Source organism: Cottoperca gobio, unplaced genomic scaffold (assembly GCF_900634415.1).
Source record: "Cottoperca gobio unplaced genomic scaffold, fCotGob3.1 fCotGob3_30arrow_ctg1, whole genome shotgun sequence".
NCBI lineage: Eukaryota > Metazoa > Chordata > Actinopteri > Perciformes > Bovichtidae > Cottoperca > Cottoperca gobio.
In genome coordinates this window covers 1,151,677-1,167,815 of record NW_021166920.1, presented here as the reverse complement: position 1 = coordinate 1,167,815, position 16,139 = coordinate 1,151,677, and the positions used below count along the sequence as shown (strand labels likewise).

General features: G+C 44.8%; 1 protein-coding gene across 1 annotated transcript; it reads left to right on the top strand.

Annotated features, from left to right (window-relative positions):
* Positions 1-2,462: 2,462 nt before the first annotated feature.
* Positions 2,463-5,577, top strand: LOC115005476 (homeobox protein Nkx-2.3-like). The gene is made up of 2 exons (XM_029427302.1): positions 2,463-3,151; positions 4,440-5,577. The coding sequence occupies exons 1-2, from the start codon at positions 2,713-2,715 to the stop codon at positions 5,078-5,080; spliced, it is 1,080 nt and encodes a 359-aa protein (XP_029283162.1). The 5' UTR covers positions 2,463-2,712; the 3' UTR covers positions 5,081-5,577.
* Positions 5,578-16,139: the final 10,562 nt, after the last annotated feature.

Sequence of the window (16,139 nt, the reverse complement as noted above, 5' to 3'; positions counted from 1 at the left end):
TCCCAGCTCACAACATTGAGCCCAGATGCACGATCACAATATGAAGCAGATGGAGTTCATATTTTCACTTCTGAGGGGGCCAAAGCTTCATGCAGCTCTGAGTCCAGGACCAGTGTTTGCTCCAGAACGCTTTGAAACGGGCCTCGCTGTAGTTCCTAAATGTAAACAGTATAACAGAGGTGAAGAAAAAGAAATGAGAGAGAGAGAATGAGCTTTTATGATCTGAAGGAATTACTTGAGAGTGGTTTCAGTTTTTGGCACAAATGATCTGTTGGATGAAAAGATACCGACGATGACAGAAATCCACAATTTAAGAATCAAAGTGGGCCGAGCGGCGATGACCTTTGAACCTCCTGCACGCTCACACACGTGAAGTGTTTTACTTTAGTCTTTTCTTTTCATGCCACGTTCCACTTCTACTCAGAGTATTGTTATTATACAATGATTTCACAGCGTTAGTTAAAAACGTTTCTCACTATTTTCAGATTTATTTTAGAACAATCAGTCGATTAATGGAGAAAATAATAAACAAAGTAATAAGCGTTAAGAGTTTTATACAAAATAGTTTAATAATAGTATATGATATAATGTATAATAACAGTCACAGGAGACGTTACATTAAGTATTCTACTTTTACTTTAAGAATGTTTTCCTGATTATACTTTTACTTCAGAATAAAAAGATATTACTATTTCAGTCTAAATACATTTTTATTAATCATTATTATATTACAACATCAGACTAAAAGAGTGTTTTAGAATTAAACTTAGATTTCAATACAAGAGGAGAAACATAACACACAGAAACCTCAAATTAAAAATATATATTTATTTATAATTATATAAAGCATATATATTTATATATTATTTATATATACTGTATATATTTATTTATTTTATTTATAAGATAATTAAATATATATTTTTAGAAATTGAAAGAAAATGAATTTGAGTATTCCCCCCAGAATCGCACACCTGTAGAGAAGAACATGTGTCACATGTAATATGATAAGAAAATAATTGTAAACGTTTTATTTAGTTTTCTTAATGCTCCTCTTAAAATGTTAATGAACTATAATGTACAAAGTATTAGTAGTAGAGTATTTCTCTATGTTTGAATACAAAGTTACTTTGTGGAGAACATTGCGGCTCTCTGTTGTGAGAGAAGCCCGCAGGAGGAGCGCAGGGAGCGGGGTGACAGAGGCGAGGGGTCCCGCTGCAAAACGGAAAGGAGAGCTGATAGGAGCAGATTAGTTCTGGCTAAAAACGTCAGTCAGTTTTCCTGGAGGAATCTTAATTGCCCCGGGGGGGCATGCTTATCGGCCCAGGGCGGTTATTAATACAACACCCGCGATACAAGAGGAGGAGAGACACCGAGCAGCCGGCTGCTGCAGGGAGAGTACAGGAGGCTGAAACTGTCTCACATTAAAGCTTCTCACTTACTGAGTGAAGAAGGATAAAACTCAGGCTGCTCGATTACATCAAGTTGGTAACTGTGTATATTTCCTGGAGTATTTGTATACACATGTCGCTGCTGCACAGTCTGACAGCGTCGAGATCTTTAATCATCTCATTTAAAGTTAAGAGCAAACATGGAAGTTTTGAAACTTTGACAATTCCAACAAAGCTCAACTTCATGCATGTCCTTGTAAGGAGCCGTCGATGCGGCCTTCAGGAGGAGAGGAAGAGTTAACTCAGCAAACTGCTGTCTTTCTGAAAACAGAAGCGCGTCTTTTAAATCAAGATTATTTATTATGAAAAGCCTATTTTGTAAAATGAGCAGCCACAATCAGTTTAATTAATTTAAAAAGGGTTAGTTAAACCTCTCAAGGGCACGTTTTGTTCTCACAATCCTCAATTATTTTATAAAATCGGCAAAACCCGCGTCAAAATCAACCATTTTGCGTAATGAAGGTCAGTCCCACTTGTGCTTCATCATTAACCCTCTGGGTGAAGTCAAACGACAAGGGGTTGCTGACTCTATTATCCCTTGACCTGACCGTTGACCTTGACGTGCCACTATTCTTGCAGAGTGTGCCGCATGCTGCGCCTCTCCAAAGAGCGCACAGATTTACGCACGAGCAAACACAAGGAACCCAATGTACTGACCGACTGTGGAGTAACGAAAACTGCAAGTAGCATGTTTAAAAACGTAATTAAGCTAATTTAAAGATATAGGTCACATATTTGCAGTCACGGAGCAGGGCTACAGACGTGCACGAAATGTGTGTGTAAAAGAAAAAGGCTGTTGGGACGAACTGAGGGAGGAGAGAAGGATCAACAGTGGAGCGGCAGGGTGTCGGTACAATTATATGTCCACCATATTCACACAAGTCTGAAAACAAAACCAGGCCGTGAACATACGTCACGTACGCCCCACCTTCCCTCTCTCTGGCTCCCTCTCTCTCTCTCTCTCTAACTCCCAAATCCCTTCCAGCCTACACTCACTTTCCATTTCACACACCCCTCCCCCTGACATCAGAGGAGGCAGAGGCGCTCCTTCGCCCCGGTCCAAACTCCGCTTACAAAGCCCGACATTATATCTGTCAGAGAGGAGACCTGCATGGACAAACCCGGCACTAATATCCATGTTTTCGTGCGTTTCACGGCGATGACGGATTCCAGAGGCTTAACGCACCTCCAATTACCAAAGAAGGGGCTATTAAGCTAATTATTTGTTAGGAAAAGAGTACGAAAGGAGAAGGGGAAGTGCATGTTACTCGGTGGGCTTCATTTCCGCGGTGCTGCAGAGCAGGAGCTGGATGACATGATGCTGCAGAGTCCACTCACCTCCACTCCGTTTTCTGTCAAGGATATCCTGAAGCTGGAGCAGCAGCAGCAGCAGCAGCAGCAGCAGCAGCAGCAGCAGTCCGGGTCCTTGGAGCTCCAGCACCGGGCCCACACCCAGCAGCAGCAGTTAACCGGGTCTCCTGCTCAGCAGCAGCATTTCCAAACCCCGCCATCCTGCATGCTCGCTGGGGGTCGGGACAGTCCTTCCTTCTCGGACGGAGAAGACAACCTGGCCTACCTCAGCGCGCTGGCGGTGCGGGAGGAGGACCGAGGGGAGACCAACCTGTCCCCGGACATGTACGTCCACCCCGGCCTGCAGGGAGCCAAGCTGGAGGCCGCCGAGCAGGAGGAGCAGGAGAGCAGTGAGTTGAAGCGCAAGCTGCTGCTGTACAGGCCAAGACAAAAGGCAACAAAGGACAACGTGCAAGAATTATCACAATAATATTAATTAGTGTTTTACAGAGAAAATATCAAAGTGCTACAACAGGAATTATAAATGTAAGCAGCTGATTTGAATGTTAAATGTCACATTTTCAGTGGCTACAAAGACATTTGCTTAACCTTTAACCTCCGCCAAACTACTGCCCAGGCAACATGTGCAGAAATGTTATTCCGTAGAGCACGATGTAGTTTATTTCTGCAAATTAAAATGTTAAAGCTATTAATATGTAATATCTTAATAGCCATGTAATAGGTAATGTCCCGCCTAAATCGTCAAACACAATTAAAATGAAAAGCTGTTTTGAGTGATTTTGGAAAGACTCCTGCAGCTCCTTCATGGCTAATTATTCCAGCATTAAATTAATATTTGACTATTTGATCACCGAGTTGTCCTTTAAGATGAAACCCCACTATAGCTCAAAATATAAGTTGTGCAAAAGTGCTGAATCCCGTTTAATAAAGAGAAAATAGATTGTGTTTCAGAGATACTGTCCTCAGAGGCCTGTTCCACCGCCAGACACCAAACATCCCAATAAAGAGTTATCAAATGGTGGAAGTCAGCCCCAGCGCGGCCAGAGGCCTCAGACGAATCCAGTAAAGTCTGTAAATGTCAAACATTTTCTAGTGGCTCAGCTGCGCGCCTGTTATGCGGAGTCTGTTATGATGTGTGGACCATAAACCGACAATTAGTTTAAAGAGGCTTGTAAAAGAAATGACACCGCGAAGTAGCGCCAATAAACACAGTCACAGGCACATCTTCATCACATGGTATGATTATTCATCACATATAAACAGATACAAGAATAAGGTTTTGTTAAGTGCAGTTTAAAAAACTACAGATGGCCATGTTGGTATTTTAGACACACTTGATTTATATGTTTCTATTAGTTGCAGGTTTACACACCTCCTCTGCTGTATTGCGTTGTATTGTCGGATTTTCATTGTAATGTCTGAGTTTCTCGGAGCATGTTCTCTGGCTTAAAGCTTTTGTATTTTTATAGGACAATTCAAATGAAGCAAATAACAAGTCTCATGTTTGAGTTTGCTCTCTGCAGCGGCTGATCTTCTGGAGTTAATCATTATTTGTGCTGCAGCTTCTGTTAAAACGAACTAAATGTGTATTAGTTGGAGACTGAAATAATTGGCATGATATTGTTTCTTACTTGGGAAATAACATTTAATTAAAACTTGACTTTCCAACCTTCCCAGAGAGCTGTGGTTTGGTGTCCCGGCAGGAGGCTGCGGAGGGCGGGCAGGGCGACTCGGAGCGGCCGCTGCAGAAGCAGAGGAGCCGGCGGAGACCCAGAGTGCTCTTCTCCCAGGCGCAGGTCTTCGAGCTGGAGAGGCGCTTCAAGCAGCAGCGATACCTGTCCGCCCCTGAGCGGGAGCACCTGGCGACCTCCCTCAAACTCACCTCGAACCAGGTGAAGATCTGGTTCCAGAACCGCCGCTACAAGTGCAAACGGCAGCGGCAGGACAAGTCTCTGGAGGCGGCAGGGCAGCATCACCCTCCGCCGCCCCGGCGCGTCGCCGTGCCGGTGCTGGTCCGAGACGGGAAGCCGTGTCTGGGCGGTGCGCAGAGCTACGCCGCTGCTGCTCCGTACGGATCCAACCCGTACAGTTATAACGGATACCCGACATATACATACAACAGCCCCGCTTACAACACCAACTACAGCTGCACGTACACCAGCATCCCTGCCCTTCCTCCATCCAGCTCCTCCAACGCCTTCATGAACATGAACTTGGGAAACGTGAGCGGCCTCGGCGGCTCCCCACAGGCCCAAACACACCAAGGGACAGCGGTCACATCCTGCCAGGGCTCCCTGCAGGGGATCCGGGCCTGGTAGCGTCACCAGAACAGAACTAGTGTCTTGGAGCTCTTTCATTTTGGTCAAGCCACAAACCTTTAGAAGTGTGTGTTGGTCAGAGCGCCTCAGAAAACAGTATTGCTTATATAATGGATGCGAATTTAGACTCTTTGTCAGGTGAAGAGACATTTCACTCGTATTTCCGGCTTCTATTTCTATTATAGCCGAAACAAGTGTACGTGAAGGCGTCACACAGTGGCACCTGAACACACACAGCTTGCGTGAAATTTCATTTTGTGGTCCAATAATTGTTGGTGCTCTAGTTTGGCACTGGTTGGATTGAAGCACGGAGGGGACATTACGCACGAGCTTGCGCATCTCTCCTTATTTGAAAAATATTTTTTTATGTTTGTTTTTAACATGATATATTTGTAGTCTATGGAGAGATTAAATTGCTTTTAAGTGTTTTTCTTGGTTCAACAGAGAATTGTTTTAGTCTATTTCACATCTATTCAAATAAATCAGAGAAATGAGAACACGGTGCGTTTGATTCTGTATTCTATGTGACTGCTAATCTTCACTGTGCTGCTGAAATAATTGCAGAACACACCAGGGTCTGAAACTGTATTTCCCCTAAATAATGGAAAGAAAGAATAATGATATTTCATATAGTATTGCTCCCATGTGGGGTCACAGGAGTGAATCAGATGCACGGAGGCAAATTTGGCTCGTAAACATATTAAGGGGAGAGCTGCTGGAGGAGAACAGGCCACAGGAACTCTTTGTGCCTGTGCCAGGCGACGTGAAAGGAGGAAGTAATTCTCCATTTGAGGTCCTTTAAAGGACGCGATTAAGCAGCTAAAATACCCCCGAAGAGCGAGCTGCAACCAGGCTAGTGAGCGGGAATAATGGCTCTTATTGGATTGTCGGACAAAAGGTGTGTGGTAGGCAGAGCCGGGCACTCAGCAAAGACAAAAGCGCACAGGGGCCGTGAGATTGACGTCCTAATATTCCCATTTGAGGGACAGGCAGCGGGTTATTCTGCGCGGAGAAGGGGACACGGTGGAAAAATGTGGTCACTTTTGTTCCCCTTCAGGAGGCTTTTTTTGTTCGAGGAGAAAGGCTCTCCGAGATCCCCAGCCGCGAGGCTTCGGGGGCAGCCGGGCTGAAGGTGATGGCAGCGGGGAGGCATTTGTGTGAAAGAAGGGGGTATTATTGCTACAAGTTTCACCATTTATCTTGATGTGGAAAATGGACAGGAGAATTTTAAGGGGGAGCCCGTTGAGGAGGAAGGAGCGAGGTTCATGTCCTGGCTATTATTTCAGTTTCAGGTTGTTATTTCAGCTCAGGCCGATGCTATTCTCACAGGTAGCAGTCGAATCCGACAAAGACGATAATATCTTATAATAAATACTTGTAAGGAAATGTAAGAAGTTTCAGAGAAAAACGAGATTATTACAGTCATTTCACAGAATCCATGTGTCAAAAGTCCTTATTACCACAAAACAAAGTCCTGACAGGGATGTTGTGGGGATGTATGGATGCAGTGGTGTTTTGGTGCACATGCGCAAATAAGCTAAATGATCCAAAATCAAATTAAATTAATTTGTTCAAAGTTTAGTAATAAAATAATAATTAATTAATAATTAAATAATTACTCGATTAATTGATGAGTCGTTCAGAAAATTACTTTGACTCATTTATCAAGAAGAAAATGCCAAACTTAATTTAAAACCAGCTTCTAAAATGTGAGAATTTGCTGCTTTTCTCTGTTTTTTCTCATCGTAAAGTGGATTGTGGGTCCGACAAAAGGACTCAGTTTAAGAAATCACTTTGGCCTCAATTAAGTTTTTTTAATGGGAGATGTTTAGGAGGTTAGAAAGCTTCTTTGTTTAAGGCCGTGCCGCCTAATTGGTGCAGTTCATTAGCCATTACGCACAAATGAGGGGTAAAAAAACATACATGCAGGGGTCAATTTCGAACCAAACTAGTGTCGAGCCTTTTGTTTTCTCAGACTAAATCCTGCCAATGTATTTGCCGGAATAATTCTTAATAACAAAAATGATCGTGGAAGTCGTGTGAAAATTAGGGAGGGAAAACTCCCAATTGTATAATTACACGCACACTCATGTCCTAATGTGAGACAGCAACGAAGACTGAGAACAAACAGCAGGAGCCACATTTACTAAAACATCTCCCACTGAAGCCCCCAAAACCTCGTTTACACTGATTCATTCGGGTTTGTGGTGAACAGAGGAGCAGCTGTGATGACTGACAAGAGCTCAGCAATTCGTCAATATGATGAATGGTCATTTTTGTGGAAGGAACATTGTCTCATAAATGCTCCTTGTGTTAAATATGTCTTCAAAATAAGTTATTTCCTGACTCCATCAATTATTTGGAAACTACTTTACGCACATGTTGTTCTTCGTCATTTAATTAAGTTATAAAGCTGATTTATTAGGACCAGATAGATGAAAACATATCGTTGTTATCGGCAGTGATCAGTGCGTCTCTCCGGCTCCTCTCCTGCTCCTCTCCAGCTCCTCTCCGGCTCCTCTCCGGCTCCTCTTCGGCTCCTCTCCGGCTCCTCTCCGGCTCCTCTTCGGCTCCTCTCCGGCTCCTCTCCGGCTCCTCTCCGGCTCCTCTCGGCTCCTCTTCGGCTCCTCTCCGGCTCCTCTCCGGCTCCTCTCCGGCTCCTCTTCGGCTCCTCTCCGGCTCCTCTCCGGCTCCTCTCCGGCTCCTCTCCGGCTCCTCTTCGGCTCCTCCGGCTCCTCTCCGGCTCCTCTCCGGCTCCTCTTCGGCTCCTCCGGCTCCTCTCCGGCTCCTCTCCGGCTCCTCTCCGGCTCCTCTCCGGCTCCTCTTCGGCTCCTCCGGCTCCTCTCCGGCTCCTCTCCGGCTCCTCTTCGGCTCCTCCGGCTCCTCTCCGGCTCCTCTCCGGCTCCTCTCCGGCTCCTCTCCGGGCCAGACATTCGGTCTCTGCGCTCAGATTGAGATCTGTCAGTCTGATCTGTTAACCAGCTGATCTCCTGTTTGGGACAAAACATCGTGAAAGTCAACCAGAGCAACCTGAAGCCTCCTTCTTACTAATGGGGATTAATTGAGAGGTAAACAGCTGATAAGATCTGCAGCCCCGAGGTGCAAATAAAGACGAGACAGAGAGGCGTCCGGCAGGTAAACACCACTACCTGCTGCACAAATAAAGAATAATAATAATAATAATAATAATAATAATAATAATAATAATAATAAACAATACTCTGAAGAAAATAATAATAAGTATAATCAAACTATTTTCTTCAGAGTATTGTTTATTATTATTATTAAATCATTAAATATATATAATCTCCGTCTTATTGGTTGAATAATTATTTATAATTTGCAGCATTATGGTTATGATTTAATCTTTAGCACATTACAGTCTATATTTCAAACTACAACCTCAAAAGTTCACTTAAAAAGTTTAATATATATGTTTTGCTGACCTTCTTTAATGTTTATCTGGTACTTTACCTGCTACTACTCCATTTATATTGTGTTATATATAATATATAATTGATTTCTGTCATAATATTCTAAAACATGTGGAAGAAGTATTCAAATAAAAAGTACCACCTTGTAAAAAATACTCAATTACCTCTGAACTAACATGTTAGCATCATTGGTACTGTCATAGCTCGTTTTAAATACGTGTATGTCCTGTTAAAACGCATCTTATCATAGCTCATTGTGTTTGCTATAATAACTAGTAATTATTTATAAAGCACAGACTGTCAGACTAAGTAGAAACGTTGATGCTGCTAAACTCATATTTCTGCTGCATTGAGGGCCAATAATCAGACTTAAAGATCATTCAGTCTTCTTTTACGACCCGCTCCATCTGTTCCCTCCGTCAGTAAACATCACACTGTTGGATTCTCACTCTCATCAGAGTGTGAGGCGCTGCATGGATACGCTCATGGCTCAACCCATCCGTGCCAAACACTATATTTAGTATTATTAGGAACAATGCATTTGTTTTCCTTCTTACAGTCTTGGAATCTGGACATGCTTTGGGAAAGTACAGCACAGCTTTGAAATGTTCAGACACATGAAAACTCAAGTTTGTATCAAAGGTTAGAGATTTAGGAAACATTAGGACAAAACGTTGTGTTTACTAAATGTCCTCCATATGAACTCTGTGCGTGAAATACTCTCTCTGAGATGCAGCCATGTTCTTATCATACTATCATACATACTTTGGGCTCATGAGACTCAAATATAATGAAATATTAAAGCACAAACGTCCCATGTGCCAAAAACTCACTTCTCAGGCAAACTGTTGGACAGAAGTAAACGCAGACGAGACTTCCTGCTGAGAAATGTTGTAAATGTCATGAGCAGAATGTAGATGAGCAGACTCCTCTTCTCTTGATCTCCTCCTGCACGCTTTGTTACAAAGTCTCCAAATGTAAATCCTTATTGCAAATAAACATATAAAACTTCACTCTGTGGACACAAAAAGAATATTTACAAATAAAATGTGTTAATTCATTATGTGAAGGCTTTGTGTATTTAATGTTTTTAATATTTATAACACAAAGTTTAAGGATTTCATCTTTGTTTTTAGGTTCAGAACAAAGTGATCATGTGAATCCTGAAGGAACAGAAGACACAAGCACTACAGGTCTCTCCTCTCACACACCACCATGTTAGTACATGTGTAAGTTATCAAAGGTTTGCACCTTGCAGTGTGTGGAGCCTCTCAGTGCCAACACTGGACATACATTCATTAAATATATATCATTTAGCTTCAAGGTTTAACCGAATATATGTTAGATGACATCATTCCTAAAGCGTTAAAGCTCACAGCGTGTTCCACCTGAAAGTGTTCCTGTTCCCGGCTCGTAACACCCACATGTTGTTGCAGGAGGTGCAGTTTAATGTGCTGCTGCCTCCACTCACATGGCTCTTATGATTGGTCATTAAGGAGCAACACTCCCCCCCCATCAGTGAGGGGGGGGGGGCTGCAGAGCGGAGCACTGACAGGCCCAGACAGGCTGCATCCACAGCAGAGGGATCTGCACTCCGCTCCCTGACGCGGCAGCGACTCACAGCAGAGCCTGCTTCACATTTCTGCAGAAGCCCTTTGTTGGCAACCCCCACTGCCAGACTCCATTCACGACATGAGAGGTGAAGCTCTGGTGCAAAATCAGGTCAGTACAATGGGATCGCTGCAATCAGTGGACCTGCTAGCGGGGGGGGGGGGGGGGGGGGGGGTGGGGGCAAACTTTGCCACTGTTGACAAAAGGCAAGTGAGGGATCGGAGAGCCAGTGTCTGCAAACCATCCCTCGTTTTCAGATCAGTTTAAACTCGCGGTGCAACACAGCTTCCTCCATTTTGGACTTTCCAGCTCTCTGCTCCCCTGAAGGTCAAGCGTGTGTGTCAGAGTTCACACACTCACACACACACAAACACACACACACACACACACACTCACACACAAGCTGAGTCACAAAACGTTCCTCATCCATCCAGTGATTGGTGTCCTGGCGCGCAGAAGACAGGAGTCTGTTGCAGTTTGCTACATCTTGTACAAGAACACTGGACGACAACATATAAAGATATTATATATTAAAGTATGTGTGTGGATCAGTCCCCCTGTGGACTCCCTGTGGACTCCCTGTGGACTCCCTGTGGACTCCCTGTGGACTCCCTGTGGACCCCCTGTGGACTCCTCTGTCTGGGGGAGTTTGACTCTTAAATGAGAAATCCACCAATTGAAACTGTGACACCTCCAAGCTGCAGTGTAAAGTGCTCTTCAGAGACTGCACAGTGTCTTCTCAGTCAGCGCACACGTGATGCTCACTGACGTCAGCGTAATAGATGTAGCAATGGACGTGGATGTTTGGAAATCTTTTTAACTGGTTTCCCGTGTCCTGGGGAGGGAGACGGGAGGAGAGCGGCTTCGGCTCGTCCATCAAGCCGAGATATCTAAATATTTATCCTGTGATCCACATTTATCCGTTCACTGCTGCAGCTTTCTGGGTCAAAAACGTTCTGTTTCTGGGAAGATGCACGAGAGTGTTTATCTGACGCTGCCCGCAGACATGTATCCCAAACTGTCAGGTCACAATAACACACAAAATCATTACAACCATTCACTGAGTTCTGCTCCAGCTGTCCGGTGATTAACGCTGACATCAGCTGCTGGTAGGGAGGAGCTGACGGAGCTGCTGATAGCGAGGAGCTGACGGAGCTGACGGAGCTGCTGAAGCTGCTGGTAGCGAGGAGCTGACGGAGCTGCTGAAGCTGCTGGTAGGGAGGAGCTGACGGAGCTGCTGATAGCGAGGAGCTGACGGAGCTGATTAAGCTGACGGAGCTGACGGAGCTGCTGAAGCTGCTGGTAGCGAGGAGCTGACGGAGCTGATTAAGCTGACGGAGCTGACGGAGCTGCTGATAGCGAGGAGCTGACGGAGCTGATGATAGCGAGGAGCTGACGGAGCTGACGGAGCTGCTGATAGCGAGGAGCTGACGGAGCTGATTAAGCTGACGGAGCTGACGGAGCTGCTGATAGCGAGGAGCTGACGGAGCTGACGGAGCTGCTGATAGCGAGGAGGAGCTGACGGAGCTGACGGAGCTGCTGAAGCTGCTGATAGCGAGGAGCTGACGGAGCTGACGGAGCTGATTAAGCTGACGGAGCTGACGGAGCTGCTGATAGCGAGGAGCTGACGGAGCTGACGGAGCTGCTGATAGCGAGGAGCTGACGGAGCTGACGGAGCTGCTGAAGCTGCTGATAGCGAGGAGCTGATGGAGCTGATTAAGCTGACGGAGCTGACGGAGCTGCTGATAGCGAGGAGCTGACGGAGCTGACGGAGCTGCTGAAGCTGCTGATAGCGAGGAGCTGACGGAGCTGACGGAGCTGATTAAGCTGACGGAGCTGATGAAGCTGATGAAGCTGAGGGAGCTGACGGAGCTGATGAAGCTGATGAAGCTGACGGAGCTGATGAAGCTGACAGAGCTGATGAAGCTGATGAAGCTGATTAACCAACAGCACAACATCCTGGTTCTGCCAGCCATGAGATGGAGGTCTCCCGCGCACCCACAGACGAAAGACTTGTTGAGGGTTTGGTGCAGAAGTCCAGACACCATGCATTCAACATCTGCTCTATGTTGCACACCCGATCTATGGATACATGTTGTGCCTCTTTGTCACGATTACACATATCCGGCGTACATATATATATATATATATATATATATATATATATATATATATATATATATATATATATATATACAGTATATCTCAAAAGTGAGTACACCCTTTAGATTTTTGTAAATATTCTGTTATATCCTTTCAGGGGATAACATTATCCTACTGAAACTTTGATATAACTTAAAGTAGTCAGTGTGCTGCTTGAATAACAGTATAGATTTATTGTCCTTTGAAAATTACTCAGTACACAGCTGTTAATGTCTAAACAGCTGGCAACAAAAGTGAGTACACCCCATAGTGAACATGTCTAAATTGTGCCCAAAGTGTCAATATTTTGTGTGACCACCATTGTTATCTAGCACTGCTTTAACCCTCCTGGGCATGGAATTCACCAGAGCTGCACAGGTTGCTTCTGGAATCTTCTTCCACTCCTCCACGACGACATCACGGAGCGCACGGATGTTGGACACCTTGCACTCCTCCACCTTCCTCTTGAGGATGCCCCACATGTGCTCAATTGGGTTTAGGTCTGGAGACATACTTGGCCAGTCCATCACCTTAACCTTCAGCTTCTTCAGCAAGGCCGTTGTCATCTTGGAGGTGTGTTTAGGGTCATTATCATGTTGGAAAACTGCCCTACGGCCCAGTTTCCGAAGAGAGGGGATCATGCTCTGCTGCAGGATGTCACAGTATATATTGGAATTCATGTGTCCCTCAATGAAATGCAGCTCCCCAGTGCCAGCAGCACTCATGCAGCCCCAGACTATGATGCTGCCACCACCATGCTTGACTGTAGGCAAAACACATTTGTCTTGGTACTCCTCACCAGGGTGCCGCCACACACGCCGGACACCATCTGACCCAAACAGGTTTATTTTGGTCTCATCAGACCACAGGACATGGTTCCAGTAACTCATGTTCTTGGATTCATTGTCTTCAGCAAACTGTTTGCGGGCTTTCTTATGCATCGGTTTCAGAAGGGGCTTCTGTCTGGGGCGACGGCCATACAAACCGATTTGATGCAGTGTGCGGCGTATGGTCTGGGCACTGACAGGCTGACATCCCACTTCTGCAACCTCTGCAGCAATGCTGGAAGCACTCGCACGTCTATTTTTGGAAACCAACCTCTGGATATGACGCTGAGCACGTGGACTCAACTTCTTTGGTCGACCCTGGCGAGGCCTGTTCCGAGTGGAACCTGTCCTGGAAAACCGCTGTATGATCTTAGCCACTGTGCTGCAACTCATTTTCATGGTGTTGGCAATCTTCTTATAGCCAAGGCCATCTTTGTGAAGCGCAATAATCCTTTTTTTTCAGCCGCTCAGAGAGTTCCTTGCCATGAGGTGCCATGTTGTCCAGCATTCAGAGAGAATTGTGCCCAAAACACCAAATTTAACAGCCCTGCTTATCATTTACACCTGAATCCTTGTAACACTAACGAGTCACATGACACCAGGGCGGGAAAACAACATCATTGGGCACAATTAGGACATGTTCACTATGGGGTGTACTCACTTTTGTTGCCAGCTGTTTAGACATTAACAGCTGTGTACTGAGTAATTTTCAAAGGACAATAAATCTATACTGTTATTCAAGCAGCACACTGACTACTTTAAGTTATATCAAAGTTTCAGTAGGATAATGTTATCCCCTGAAAGGATATAACAGAATATTTGCAAAAATCTAAAGGGTGTACTCACTTTTGAGATATACTGTATATATATATATATATATATATCTATATATAGATATAGATATATATATATTAAATGCATGTAACACGTAATAGGTTAACAAGCTGTGAGTGAGAAGGTTTAGCAGAAATGTAAATGGCAGTTTGTCTACTGAATGCTTCAAGTGTTCAACACTTACTATGAGCTTGATAATATGTGCGTCTGGTTCGCGTACAAGTACCAGGATGTTGTGCGCACACAGATACATCTGATCTAAATGCACATCTACAAGTGTTTTCCTCATGAATAGTCCTTATGAAGAGGACGTGAAATGTACTTCTAGTAGCTGTCTGCAGAGGTCACCTCAGCATGTTGCACTGAAAACCACACATTAGACTTTGATCAGAAACATATGTGTTATCATGCACTGCACCGGTCCGTTCACCTGGATGTACCCACATGTTCCTCTGGGATCATGAATATATATAATACCACAAAGTGACGGCAGCTTCCTGCTCGTCAGGCTGAAAGTCAACACGTCTGTGTGTAAATTGTCTCGTAGCTGTTCATTATAAGTGGACGTTGTCTACGGAGGGAAAAGACATTCATCATCCTCAGTGGGTTTCAGGGTGTGTTCCTCTGGAGTGGTCCAACTGTAAAACACGGCACTTCATAAAGCAGCCGGCATGGGGGGGCACTGTCCTCGAGGCGGAGCGATGGAGAGATTAAAAACTCTTCCCACATTTTAACACCAAAGACAAAACCATTCATCGTGTTTTGCCGGCAGGGAAGCGTATTGGTCCAGATCTTCTTCTGTCTTCTCGAGCTAAACACAAACACACATCTCCTCTGGTGATTGTTGGAGCGATGTGCAGAAGGGGGGTTGTGTTTCCGTCACCTCATCTGTCTTTGTGTTTCATCTCCACGCACACACGACTGATGTTGACCTTGTCTCTGAGCGGACCTGCTGCCGTGCGCCCTGCAGACGAGGCCTGACCTCACTTGCCAAGACCTTCCTGTCCGACTAAATGGATCGCCTTACGTTTCAGAGCACCGGCGCTGAAAAGGAACAACAGCAGGGAGGACGGGGGGGTTAAAGTTAGACGAGATGAAAGGCAACATTTTACCTTGTAGGCCGCAGGGAATGACAACAAACACGGGGCCGCGAGGTGAAAGGTGGAGGTGCTGCTCTCTGTCAGGCTGCATGTGTCTCTGTGGAGTCCTGACTGTCAGCTTCAACCAGGAGACTAACCTCTGCAGAAAACTACAATACCCAGTGTATCTACGGACTACAGATCTCAACCAAAGCTTCTGTTGCATCACCACCGAGCAATCCTTCTGCACGTCATCGTAACATTACTCATTTAGTGTCCTCTGCAGGGGGGGAAGCAACTAAGTACTTTCTCATTTTATGCTACTTTATACTTCTACTCTACAGGCAAGAATTGTACTTTTTACTAAACTACATTTATTCGATAACTATAGTGATTTAACAGATTAAGATTATTAATGCAAAAATATAAATCAACTAATAAATATCGATATATAGTTAAGCATTACACAGCAGTATATAAAGTAATAACAATGAGCTGTAGCCGCTGCAGCATTAGAGCGATTATAATATTATATATATTATACATATATACATATTATATACAGAGCCTACAGAAAGTCATGTACTTACTCTATCTGTCCTACAGCCTGAAATCAAAACCCATCCAGCTTTATTTACAAACGTGGCCGGACAACATCAAACTGATGAAAGAAGAGTTGACAGTTCTGAAAATGAATACAAAATAAGAACTATAATAACAGGGTTGTGAAGGTCATCAGTCCCCGGATGCAATACTTCGTAGATCCACCTTTTGCTGCAATTACAGCCATCAATCTCTTTGGATATGTCTCTACTCGCTCTGCTCACCCAGATTGGGGAATATTTGCACATTATTTGTTGCAGAATTGTGGCGGCGATGGACCGCTCTCTTCAAGTCCATCCACAGATGTCAACGCTCTGACTTGGCCACTCACCTTCCTGTCCTTAAGACACTGCGTGGTTCTTCTGGCGGTTTGTTTCGGATCGTCGTCGTGTTGGACGGTGAATGACCTGCACATCTTCAGCTGTCCAGCAGAAGGACGCAGGTTTTCCTCAAGAATGTGGGTGAACTTGGCAACATCCGTTTTCCCTTCAATCCCTTCAAGTGCCCGGTCCCTGCTGAAGAGAAACAT